Consider the following 12,997-nt stretch of genomic DNA (forward strand, 5'->3'; position numbering starts at 1 on the left):
ACAGCCATAACTTGTGCTCAGGACTTTTCCTTTAGATGGCTGCTCCCTGGGCTTTTCTCCTGCTTTAGTTTTGTTTCGTTTTTTTATTATCTTGATTCCCACTAGCAGCTTTGCCCTTGAGCTTGACTGAGTTTATGGCTCCCAAGGAGCTTTCATAGACCCTTCACTCTTTTTCTTCTTCCTTCAGTCAAGTGTTTTTCAAGTTAAGAATCAGTTTGTCACTACACACATGCCCTGCCTCACTGCTTTGCCTTGGAGGAGGTTTGAGCCCTGCCAGTCTGTCCCTGCATAGGATAGCTAATTTATATAGAGGGTCCTCTTTAGTTTCTTAGCGCCTCCCCCTGTCTAATTCTCTTGAGTCCTTGTTTTGTTTTCATCAGTGGGAAGTTAGTATTGGGGACCTAAATGAGAGGCATTGGCAGAACCTTAGTAAAGCAGCAGTGACATGAGGAAGGGTCAGGGCAGAACCCTGCCAGGTAACTCTTTAGTTGGTCCTCAGTCTCACTAAGAAGGCAGAGCAATTGCTTACCCTGAATGCTCTCTTGTAGTCAAGGGGAACATCACTGACCTTGTTATTGCTGCCAGCCATGTGGTTGCTCTCCCTTGCTTTTTTGCCTTCCAGACTTATCTGGACCAAAACTAGATATCATGGAGGATGTCACTTAGCCCTTTTTAAAGGTCATGGCCTTTCTAGGGACCTAATGGAAGACACTTTCTGAAAGGAACTGGGAGTGTGGACCGTTGGGGCTCTTCCAAGTGAACAGAGGACTGAAGTCTCTCACCTCACTCCAAAGACGCAGCTGCTAGATACCCAAAGCCATTGAGAAAGGAGCCAGAACCAGGCTTTCTAGTCTTCAGACTTTCTGCCTCATTCTCTAAAAAGAAAGCTTGCTTAGAATTGAAAAGTCTGAGAAAGCCTCCCCCATTATGAGGGGCCACTAAAAAGTGTAGGACCTCCTTTACTACTCTTTCCTTGTTGGTCGCATACCCCAAATCTAGCTTCCTTCAGCCTCCACCCCTCTTCTCCCTAAGCACTAGACCATATACTCTTGGTGGTAGTAAAAGAGGAGATGACCTAACTGAACCTCACCTCGTTGCCTTCCCTATGCTTATTGTGTTCTTGGCTCCTTTCCTGACTCATTGCCCTCTAGCATCACATGTCCTGGTAGATGGGGTGCTTAATCAGAACCATGCCCTGTCTACAGCCTGAACCACCAAGCAGACATCAAGATATTCCTCCTCTGGTTTCTGAGGCCTCCTTGCTGCACACTGAGAGGCTCCTTTAAAGGTGCTAGCCCTGAGACAGCTCTCCCTCAGAAAAAGTTCTCCCTTTCTTTCATAACTTCCTTCCCATCCCCAAATCATTATTTTTCATTAATATTGTACCTTGTATACACAGGAAGGAAATGTATTTTTTTTTACTTTCATAACCCATCGGTTTAGAATCCAGTCGTCCTAGCTACATCACGTATGCCTTTGTTGATATGCTTTCTGCTTTCTTTAGACTTTTGTTTGACGGGCAGAGGGAGGAACAAGACAGGTGAGGATCTTCAACCCCCCACAACCCTAATCATCCCCTCAGAGTATCTTTGTTTCTGTTTACAACACACAGATGTGCACAGACACAAATCCCCACCTCCCCCACCCCCCAGGGTGCTAACCTAGACTGAATGAGTATAGGTGGCTGTACCAGTCGTTTGTCTCTTTGAGGTAAAGTCTTGCCCCAGAATGAGAAAAGGCTGGGGAAAGTAGGGAAGGTTAAGGCAGCTTACGTCCTTTGTAAATGCAGGTTTGTATCGTAGCTGCTAGAGTTTTTGGTTTTTTGGTTTTTTAATGGGGGCTGATAGCACAGAGATTTCTCACCAGCATTAGTTGCTGGTGAGTGATGTTTTTAGCTGTAAAAAAATGGCTATGAGTACTAGTTTCATTGACTTTCTCTTAGGGCAGTGGTTCTCAGAACATGGTCCAAGACCAGCAGCCACCAGCATCTGGGACCTTGTTAGAAATGCACATTTGGGCCCCTCTGACTTACTGAATTAGAAACTGTGGGGATGGGCTCTAACAAGCACTCCAAATGATTCTAATGCACACAAAAGTTTGAGAACCATCACCTTAGGGGCAGAAGGGAAATTCTTGTAGGGTGTCAAGAATATTTTAAGGATCATCTTTTGCCTTAGCACTAACATTTTTCCATATCCTCCAGTCCCTTCTTCCACTCCCATAAAAACAACCACCATATCACTCATCTCAAAATCTAGGTTTGTCTTTGTCCTATTTATCCCTAAAACCTGTCCTTCATTGACCTGAGCAGACTGGTCACTCCATGTTCTTTGTTACGGGAAAGAGCAGCTGGAGTTCTAGCTGTCGTGTTCAACCACACTACCTTTCAGGCAGGGAGATGAGCCTCCAGCCCCAACAGTGGAGGCTGCAGCCTCCTGACAGTATCTGTTGAAAAGAAAACAGTGTGTATCTATGGTTTTATCTCTGCTCATTTGTATATCTTTGACATGTAGCAAAACCTCTCCATCTCATCAAGGAACTCTGATGTGGGTCTTCCCAGTCCCCAGTGGTAGACTTTGACAGGTGGGAGAGTACAGTGCTACAGGCTTTTTTGTTACAAAATCATCTTCTCCCTTTCCCCTCCATCCAGTTCAGCATGATCCCTGTGAGCAGGATCTCCCGCTGAGGCAGAGGCTTCGCTCTATTCTCCCTAACCATCCCTTCTTCCTTCCTCCTTGCCACTTAGCAGTTAATCCCCCAGCCATGCCTTCTCCCTTTCTCCCTGCCCTGACATATATTGTGCCTTATTTATGCTGCAAATATAACATTAAACTATCAAGAGAACCACTGTTATGTCTGATGCTTCAATACTCTGATTTACAAGTCCCATTGTCCACTCTTTCTGGGAACTCACTGGGTTTTCACATCTGGTGAAGACACAGAGAAGGTGGGTGGCTTATATAAATTACATAAGACAATAGAAGGCACAGGAACCAGGGCTCATACTGTGTACTGCCCTGGGGACAAGGGCCCTCAGCATCATGGGAGGGCTCACTGATATGTGCTTTATGGGGATGGGAATGGGGGATAAGACAGTGTTTGAAGGCAAGTGGCCTCTGAACCTTTCAGTGTTTATCCCCAACCCCTCCTAACAATTAAAAAAACAAAACAATAAAAATAATCCCTACGCCCAAGAAGTTTCCAGCATGACTGGGGGATGCACACAGACCGAAAGAGGAGCTTTCCATGATTCTGTGAGTTCTATCGGGAAATAGGGGAAGGTCGTTTAGAAGCAGGTAAGATTTCTCAAGAAAAACAGAATGCTTAGGAACCATATGGAGTGTAGGGCAGTCACTACCTGCTCCTTGTATCTGCATATTTCTTGATAATTTTCACAAGTGAGGAGAGTGAGCCAGGCCGAAGGACTTGACCAGGAGATAGCAGGTGCCTCTGAGGGTTTCCCAGTAGGAGAGAAATGATCTAAGAAACCGTTTGTGGCCAAAGGTATAATTGACACAAATAGGGAGACTGAGTCTCCTTAAGAGAGTGGGAAGGGCAGCGGTGGCCTTCATTGTGTTATGGTCAGGAGCACATGGGGGTCCAGAGAAAGGTAAGAAAGGAGGTTACTAAGCCAAATACCAAAGCCAAGATTAAGTCGTTTGAGACTGAAGGCAGGGAAGTTTCACATGTTAGCAGAATTAACCCAATCCAACTAACTGAAGGAGAGACCAATCACTTCCATCCTGGACATAGGAAGCCATCCAAATCAGGATGCAGCCTCAGCTCAGATACAGTTGTAATTGGTGATTAGAGAAATAGCAGAGGGGGAAGCAGCAGGATGGTAAACATTTATTGAGTGCCTTCTCTGTGCTAGATGGAATGCTAGATGGGGTCACTTACTGTTCACAATAACCTCTTGATAATGGGGATCCAGACACTTGCCCAAGGCACACAGTGAAGTGCAAGAGCTAGGATTAAAACTGAGTCTGTCTGATCCTAGCCATTCTTTGCAGTGTTCCACCACCCCTCTGCTCCTCCGGACTTCCGTCAGATTAAAACAGATAAGGACCTCACTGTGAGGAGGATCCACTTGCCACAAAAGACCATCTACCTGCAGTCTTGATGCTCCCTTTTAAAAAGTGATGAAACTACAAGATGTAATGATGATGAATGTCAGGGTCTGTGATTGGGACTATCTGTGAGACAAAACTTACACAAAGTTTCACGCTAGGTTCAGCTGCATTCATAGCAATGTAGTATCTAGAACATCCAGGTCAAAACCTACTCTAATCTACCTACCCAAAGTAGGTTTGTAGATGCCTTAAGGAGGAGAAACGCTTCCCCTTGAACAAAAAAGTACTATAGAGTGGAAGAATGAAATCTACCTTCAAACCTGCAAAAGGCTGGCACACATGAATGAAATGAGATGTTCTCTGAGACTTAATGAGGCAAACAGACCCCTGGTGGAGGCCACAAGGAGATGGAAACCAGCTTGGTGCAAGAATCAATCTGTCTAAAGACTGTCTCAGGAGATGGTAAGTTTGCCCAGGACTTGAGTATGTAAGGCTTATCACAGCCAACATTTTTGGGAGGAACTAGTTGCTGGGCTGCATCTTGCTGAGGCCAACTCTGGCTACCTCTAAGGCTCTTTTCCCCCTATTCCTCTATTCCACGACACAATGCCTAGCTCTTCCTGACATGACTTTATGTTTTTATTCTACAATTAAGAAAGAGAGCAGGTGATCAATTGGAGCTCTCCAACCTGTTGAGGGATTGGGGGTTCTTGAAGGCCCCCCAGGGCCTGGCTCTGACAAAGTGTCTGCAATTAATGATGCTTTAAGAGCTCTGGAGACAGGATTTATGCATCTAATAAAGTCTGCAACTCCGGGCTTAGGGGCTGGGGCCGGAGGCTGAGAGCAGGAAGTCCCCAGGGGGCCATGGGAGGGGATCCCAGGGGCTTTTAATGGAGCTGAGCATTTCCATTGCATGCTCTAGATTCCCCCCTCAGGCTGCTGTGGGGATGGGGGACAGGGAGACAGCAGGTATAAGAGGCAGATGTGGCCACAGAAGGCAGATGACAGCATGGATTCCAGGCAGGCCGTAGTGCTGCTGGTGGCGCTGCTGTTAATAACGGACTAGGGGCACGCTGAAGGACCAGGAGGCTGGGATAGAGATCAGATCTTTGCGGTAAGTTAGCACCCCCAGCCCCATGTCACCATTTTCCTCTACCTCAGCTTGAGACTTGTGCTCTAGGTTCAAACACTCTAGTGGCCAAGGTTTTCATTCGGTCCTCACATCTGAGCCACATTCTTCCCTTTGTGACCTAAATGTCAAAGGCCTTTGCCAATCTTCCATCTGGATGTTCCCGTACCACAGGAGGAAGACACTGGACTCCACCCACAGTAGGATGCCCAGACCCCTGGGTCACTTTTGCGCTCCCTGCTCCAGGTCATTGCAGAAGAGACCTGTCCGGGGCAGAGCCTTCCCACTTCAGCCCCAGAGGTGAGTCTGAGAGGAACACCGCCAAGACCGGGGCCAGAGGGAGAGGACAGGCAGGGAGTTAGGGAAGGGGGGAACCGGAAAAACCTACAGCTGAGGATCGTTCTCTTGTAAGGTTTGGCAGAAACACCTGGGACTCCTGGAACAACAAATGGCTGAGTCCCCAAGCTGGGGACGGCCTGAGCTCCCCATTCTGGAGCCTGGCTGCACCTCAGCGCTTGGGGAAGAAGTGACATGTCATTCCTTGATATGTCTGCATGCAAAGCCCACACCCCGAAGTGCTATGTGTCCTCCCAAATAAAGCTGCCTAGCTTCTGAATCCAGGTGTCTGTGTCTGAGACTTGAAAGGGTTGGGAAGGAGCCCAAGGCAAGAACCATAGCTCCTCCATTTCCACCAAACTCTCCAGGAATGCAGCTGATGGGGTTCCCGGAGGTCCCACTACACCCAGCCTCCTGCCACCAGAAAGGCAGACATGGGGACATGTGGGGAACAAGGTGGAGAGGCACCACCGGGGAGGTGATCTGGCACTCACCTCGTCTGCCATCAGCTACTCAGGGAAACAGTTAAGAATCCAAGCAGCACATTTATTCTGGGCTCTAGGAGAAAGCCCCTGATTTCATCATCACCATTAACATGAGGATCGATCCTGGGCCACCTGAGGCCGTGGTCCCTGGCTCCAGGCCCCGTGCCCTCCTCAGCCTGCAGGGAGGCAGTCTGTGTCAGAGGTAGAGATGGTGGTACCTCTAGGGGGTACCAGAGCTGGACAGATGCCTGGGCCAGGGGGCGAGAAGAGCAGAAAGCAAAGGTGCACATCCATGAGTCCAGCTGGAGTTTTACTTGCTGCCTGCCATGATCTTGAGGTACTGCAGGGCACGGCGAGCAGCCTCGCCACGAGCTGCCTCCCTGGTGGTTGCAGAGCCATGACACACGGTGGCTGGCTGTGTGGACAGCTCCACCAGGCACTGGCAAAGCCCGCTCAGGCTCAACTCCTCTAGAGACCAAGAGAGAGGAGGGAGACAGTGTTGGGTGGGAAGGCTGCACCAGGAGGGGTGCACCCACGTCATGGTCATGTCCCCCCGACTCCTTATACCCATCTATACTTGCTCTGATCCAGTCCCCCACCATCTCCCAGCCCCGCAACTAGCCATACCAATATCCAGGTAGCTGACATGGAAGGCCTGCTCCTCAGAGAGCTCACTGAGGACACTGCAGCAGGCAGGGCCCAGAGCACCTAAGGAACCCAGGGAGCAGCTGCGGAGGGACAGGATCTTCTCCCCCACTGAATTTCGCAAAGAATCCCAAGTGCAGCCTGGGCCCCGGTTCCGAAGTCCATCCAGGCGGGAGCCTACACCCTGACAAGATGGAAACATTGAGAACGATTTGGCCATGGGCTGTGAGACCCAGGCATTTAACAGACATTCAATGTCCAAGGAGAGATAAGCTCAAAGAATGCTTCCTCCAGCTTGCCTCCCCTCAGTCAATCCCTGTATGGCCCCCTCTCGCTACTAGATCCCAGACGGGATGGCTAGGCAGTCTACAGGGCCCCGGCCCTGGGCCAGCTTCCCCACGGCACTCACCAGACAGGCCTACAGCTGAGGCTGAGATGGGGCCCAGGAACCCTGAGTCTGATAGGAAAACGGACAGAAGCAGGCCTGGGACTCAGAGGGGCTCACTCCCGAGTCATAGACCTGAGTCCCCAGAGGCCTGGTATGGAGGATGGCCCACAAGCCACTCACCATGGAGAAGTGGTCATCATCAGGCTCTGCCTCATTCCCATCCCGGGCATCCAGAGGCACCGTGTGCACTCGAAGAAGCATTTTGGCCGCTGCATTACGCTTTGCCAACTTTTTGGAAGTGCCACTGCCTGCATGTGGGGAGAGGGTTACTGGATTATGACTCCCAGTAGACCAAGTGCTTTACACCCAACTCAAACTTGATTTGAGGGTTCCCTCAGGAGGTATCAAGTGGAAAAAGATCAGGACCTGCCATGCACCTGAGTACCTGACTGGCAGAAGAGGAAAGAAGGATAGCATGCAAGGAAGAAGCTAGGAGGAAGGAGCAGAGCGGGGAGAGTGAGGCTACAGCAGAAAGAAGCTAGGAGCTGCCTGTGCCCGGGACTAGAGTACTGGGGGATAGTAGCTGCAAGAACTCCTTTCTGCCCAGTTACCAATCTCAATGAAACGCTCCACTCGGCAGGTCATGGTAAACTCTTTACGATGGGCTGGCCCAGACTCCTGGGTCACCGTGTACTCAGGTAACCGCCAGCCCTTCTGTACCACCAGCTCCTTAGAAGGGAGAAACAAGGATGTACAAGGCTGAGTAAAAAATGAATCCAATATTCTCTCCCTCCTACCCTAGAAGCCTCAGATTCCAGGTTAGAAGAGGAATAAAGAGGGTGGAAAAGCTCTCAGAACAGGATAACCGCCCCCCATATCCTTCCTTCATGGTCCCTGGTTCAGGGGAAGACAGGCATGCACAGGAAATGAGGATGGGGCCACACCTGCAGAGCACCAACAGGGTTGCACTCAGACTGCTGAGGGGAGACAGGGGGCTGCACCTCCATGGGGGGGCTCCTGAAGGAAAAAGGGCCCAGGGCCAAAGCTGAGGGAGCTGGTTCTTTCTGCAGCTGCCCACGAGTCCTAAGCCTTGTTTTCATTTCCCCCACTACCATCTCCCTACTTCCCACCAGGCAGGCAGCTGTCTGTCCAAAAGTGCAGCCTACTTCCTTCCCCCTCCCCAACAAGTGAGGTCTCCTCCAGGTCTCAGGCTCATTTTGATTTTCTGGAACATCTGATCATCACTTCACCAGGACAGTAGGAGAGGGGCTGTATAACCAGTCCCTGGAAGCACCTGATGGGACTCAAACACATCATGGAACCATCATGGGGCCAACTCGAAAGAAAACAGGGCCTGCGAGACCCTTAAACATGGTCAAATGCCATCCACATGGATATTTAAAAATCATTAATTACCTCTTGTCCCAAGAGCTTACCAGCTGGTGCAAATTCTTCAAACTGGTCCTCAACTATTTCAGCCTCTGTTTACTCTGACTTCCTTACGCCTGACTAGCCTGGGTCCAAGGGCTGGGGACCAGGAGCCAGGACCCCTTCCAACCCCCCTCAGGCAGTCAGGAGACACAAAATACCTGGCTGGGACAGCAGACAGAAGAGGAGTAGCAGCCGATGCAGCAGTAAAAACTGGAATGTCCTCAGGCAGTGAAGAGTCTAGGGGAGAAAAAGAACTTCCCGAGGGGAAGGGGGCCTTTGATTCACACCCTACTGGGGGTGGGAGGAGTAGAGGAAGGGTGGGGGACCCAGGTCCTCCTGATCTGCCCATCCTCTAAGACAATTGCTTCCCACTTGAGCCAAAGACTCAGGGAAGCTCAACCACCAGCTCTTCCTTCTGAGATCCTTGGCTGCCAAACACCAGATCAAAAAGACTGAGGAAAGAGGGAAGAGGGTCTCTTTTGACCCAAGAACCATGGGAGTAACAAACTCCGACCTAAGTGCAGAAAAAGAGAGGAGGCATGTTGGGGACCAGCAACTCCCTCCAGGCTCAGCCTCTACCCCTTCCCTCCCTAGCCTGAGCCCCAAACCACAGTCACAACCCCTCGGTGGGACTGGCCATTCCCCCTAGAATCATTGATCACAACAGGAGCCCTGGAAGCATTCTGCTCAGGTGCAGAGGAAACTCAGGAAGAGGCCAGGTCAAGGTGGCTAAATTTACAAGGCCAGGCCTACTGGAGAGAGGGGCTGGTGTAGGGGTCTGGGTTCCTGGCAAGGCCTCTAGGATGCCTCAGCTGTTCCTCCCTCACCTGCTGTCCTCCAGGGCCGGTTCCAGCATGCTCCCCCCTTTGAGGTGTTTGAGGGCCACCTCAGCTGCCTTGTGCTTGGCTGCCTTCTTGCTGGGGCCCTGACCTGAGAGAGGGGGTGTGGGCAATACTGGAGGTCACTGGAAGGACAGAAGAGAAACCAGCATCCCACAGCCTCTCTCCTCACAGCCACAGGGAGTCAAACAAGCCCCCTTTCACCGACCTCCCACTGCCCAAGACTGGAAGAGTTACACTAATTGCTGGAAGGAAAGGCCCTTATCTTTCCATGAACTCCCCAAATCAAGCTACACCAGGCAGAACTACTCCTAAGCTCAGACACTTTGGGTGGAGGTTCTTTTTTGCCTTACTTTCCTCTGGGAAGCACTTTCTTTTCTCTCAATAAATAGGGATGGCTGGAAAAATAGAAGGTAGGTTCTAGAGCAGGGGGTCCAACCCCCAGGCCTTGGACCACTACTGGTCCGTGGCCTGTAAGGAACCGGGCCGCACAGCAGGAGGTGAGCGGTGGGTGAGTGAGCGAAGGTGCATCTGTATTTGCAGCCTCTCCCCAGCGCTAGCATCACTACCTCAACTCCACCTCAGATCATTAGGCATTAGATTCTCATAGGAGCACCAGTCCCTGGTGCCGAAAAGTTGGGGCCCACTGAGAGTCTAGAGTCAAAACCTGGCTCTGACACTAAGCAAGTGACCTTGCACCAGTCATTGAATCGCTGAGCCTCAGTCTCCTCATATTCAACATGAAGATATTACGACCTACATTACTAGATTAGACTGAGGTTTATAATTAAATTGGAATTTAGTTAAGCACCTAGAACAGAGCCCAGCACAGCTGGCACTCACTCCCCAAATACTTCGCTGAGATTTCCGTTTATCTCCTCTTTTTCCTCTAGGATGACGATCTACCAGATCACTGTGGCAGTTCTGCTTGCTCCTCTAATTCTCCCAAGTTCTACCTACCTCTTCATAGACCTGTTCTCCCAATCCAGTCAGTGGCCTTTCCCCCTGAAATCTCTCCTTCCCTTACTGGCCTTGAAAAGATTCCAAGAAATAAAGCCAATAGGGCCCTGTGAATGCACATCCCAGTCAGGCTGCCCAAAACTTCCTCACCAGTGCAGCTGGTGTCGCCAACGGTGACCCGAAAGGTGAAATTAGGCTGGTGGGCTTGGCCCTCGGCTTTGAGAAGGTCGTACACGGGCGTCTTCCCTATTCTGGTCCCATATTCTTGCAGAAGGCTGATCGGGGTCTTGCCCGGGTTGGCTGCCAGCATTTGCTCTATACTGGGGGGAGGGGCACAGATCCTCATCACACTTCCCCTCTCTGCACCCACCTGGCCAAGCACTGCTATATCAGACCCAGGTACACTATTGGGGTACAAGGGGTCCAAGGGACCCTAGGCAGTACAGCAGCCATTGGCTGGGTTCAATGTGGAGTAGAGGTGCAGGCTGGGAAAGAAGGGTCCACTGCGGGTAATGCACTGTTCCAGTCTCAGTTAAGGCGAGGGATCCTGTACCCAAGTGCAGATTGGAAGTGCATGTCCCGAGACACAGTGCAAGCCAGGAACCCAGTACCCACCAAATGCACTAAATGTCGGGGGCATAAAGCCCAGCGCCCCAGTGCAGTCTGGGAACCGGGCCAATCCCAAACTATTTCGAGCTGAAGGCAGTGACCACTGCTCGGGTGCATGCCGGGAACCACGGCCCACTACCCCAGTGCTTGCCGGGAAGAACCCTCAGGCCAGATGCATGCTGGGGCCGCGCCGCTACCCCTCCGCACCGTACCGCGCTCTTCACCCTGCAGCGATTGGTATGGGGCGGCTCACCTGGGCAGCCCGCAACCCGTGGTAGTGCCGGAGCCCTGCTCCTCTTCACTCATTCCCTCCTCCGTCCCCGCGGGCGCCACCGTGACTGCAGCCTCCACGCGCCCTAATACACCGCTGACGAGCTAGGGCCGGGGCCAAGCCCCGAGTCGTGGCCGGTCGGGCCCGACGCAGGGCATGCTGGGATATGGAGTCAGCCGCCCACCCTATTCCATGAGTCTCCATGAGGAGAGGAGCTATCCGTCCCACAACGCTCTGCGTGCTTCGCCCTGGCAGGCAACACCGCCTTCTGGGAGGAGCGCCGACCCCTCCACATTTGCTGCTCGAGCTGAGGGTGGTTTTTTGTTTGTTTATTTTTAATATCGCCCCGCCTCCTTCCGTGTCTTCTCTCCCCTGGGCGGGGGTTCTAGGCATGCGTATTAGAGTGGAAGCGGCTGGGGGCGGGGCGGTAAGGGCTGACGAGCTGTGATGGGGCGCGCCTTCGAATCCCGAGAAAACTACAGAACCCAGGCGCTCACGCGCCATTTTTGTCGCAGCTGGAGGGGCTGGGTGAAGCATGCACGAGAAGCTTCCCGGCGTAATTGGTTATTCCCTATTGCGCTTACGTGCTCTACGTGGATTACGATTGGTTACTTCACCTAGAGGGGCAGGGACAAGGAAAGAATCAGCTCCCTTGACCCCACCTCTTTCTTAAGAAAGGGTTGTGATTGGTTTAGAGGAGAGACCGCCGTAAGATCCTTACTCTTTGCAGTCTGGGAGAATGGACCTTACCTGGACGCGGGAGGGGACTGTTCTTTGACCGCCTCAGAGAGCTGGGACATTTGTATTTCCGAGTCCATCTCACACTTACCCCTCAGCCATCGGCATTAGCCCCTGGCCTTCAGGCCTTGGTCTCAGATCCTGCTTCCTTTTCCTAGGTTGTCCTTCACCTCTCTTCCCCTTAATTCTGCCCCTCAACCCGCCGGATTTCCACTTCTTTTTTAAAGTCTTTTTAGAATGGTCCTAGTGAACCTTTCTGTAGCTGGCCAGGAGACTGTTGGAGCCTGAGCATCAGGCTATAGTGGGACGACAGAATTGGAAGGGCTAAGGCATATGGTGGTCTCATTACCTCTGCCATGGGTCTTAGGTCTCTCAGTTGAAAAGAGCAAGACAAGACTTTGGTCTCTTAAAACTAATCGACTAACCTGGGTTTTTCAGAGCTCCATTTCCTCCTCCCCAAAGGCTCGCAACCACTGGGTTGAAAGATGAGAGAAAAATCTTGTGACCTTGGAGAGAGAGAGATCACGAAAAATGCCTAGTTCTTATGAGTGTTCTGAGAATGGGTCAGGGAAGAAGGGATATCTTGTTCTGAACCTGGGGTGGAGGTCTAGAGGAATCTTGGAATAATAAGGAGGGGGTCATCCAGGAACACGGGAGGGGGACGGGGCATTGAGCTAACTGGATTCCCATTGGGTGGAACTGGAGTGGTGACAACTAAGGAAGGAAAAGCTGGCAAAAATAGATGACAAGGGGAACAACTCTACAGCGTGTATGTCGGGGGGGCGGGGTTCCTATATGAGGGGCTGCTGTCTCAGGGTATAGGAGGGAGTTTATAAGACCGATCGTAGGGGGCTCCTACGGAATCAGCGTAAGGCCCAAGGTGGGACAGTCAGCTGGAAGGTAAGGGGCCGAGACGGGCCAGGGACAAGACTGGAGCGTGCCGGATGGCAGCAGCGGGCCCCTTTAAGAGGCCGGCGGCTCCAGCGCAGCATCCCCCGCTCAGGGCGTGTCCGTCCCGGGGGGCCAGGGGCGGGGGCCTAGGAAGGAGCGGGAGTTCAAGCCGAGTGGGGACGAAGCTAGGGGTCGGAGGGTG

General features: G+C 51.7%; 1 protein-coding gene across 3 annotated transcripts; it reads right to left on the bottom strand.

Annotated features, from left to right (window-relative positions):
• Positions 1-6,063: 6,063 nt before the first annotated feature.
• TARBP2 (TARBP2 subunit of RISC loading complex) lies at positions 6,064-11,519 on the bottom strand. Of its 3 annotated transcripts, none has more exons than XM_039862335.1 (9): positions 11,149-11,519; positions 10,437-10,606; positions 9,315-9,417; positions 8,646-8,741; positions 8,001-8,073; positions 7,668-7,785; positions 7,237-7,364; positions 6,651-6,852; positions 6,064-6,491 (listed from the first exon to the last, which is right to left on the bottom strand). In XM_039862335.1, the coding sequence occupies exons 1-9, from the start codon at positions 11,199-11,201 to the stop codon at positions 6,334-6,336; spliced, it is 1,101 nt and encodes a 366-aa protein (XP_039718269.1). In that variant the 5' UTR covers positions 11,202-11,519; the 3' UTR covers positions 6,064-6,333. The 3 variants fall into 3 exon arrangements, with proteins under 3 accessions (XP_039718269.1, XP_039718270.1, XP_039718271.1); XM_039862336.1 differs by lacking the exon at positions 11,149-11,519 and adding an exon at positions 10,902-11,060; XM_039862337.1 differs by lacking the exon at positions 9,315-9,417 and having other exon boundaries at positions 8,646-8,724; positions 11,149-11,489.
• Positions 11,520-12,997: the final 1,478 nt, after the last annotated feature.

This window comes from Pteropus medius, unplaced genomic scaffold, assembly GCF_902729225.1.
Source record: "Pteropus medius unplaced genomic scaffold, Ma_sr-lr_union100, whole genome shotgun sequence".
NCBI lineage: Eukaryota > Metazoa > Chordata > Mammalia > Chiroptera > Pteropodidae > Pteropus > Pteropus medius.

Excerpts from the sequence above, each read along its gene's own strand:
- TARBP2 (XM_039862335.1), bottom strand. The coding sequence starts at position 11,201 with ATGAGTGAAGAGGAGCAGGGCTCCGGCACTACCACGGGTTGCGGGCTG. Across the intron at positions 7,786-8,000 it reads ACCCTGTTGGTGCTCTGCAG|GAGCTGGTGGTACAGAAGGG; the intron begins GTGTGGCCCCAT and ends CTCCCTTCTAAG. Across the intron at positions 6,853-7,236 it reads ATGATGACCACTTCTCCATG|GGTGTAGGCTCCCGCCTGGA; the intron begins GTGAGTGGCTTG and ends CCATCTTGTCAG.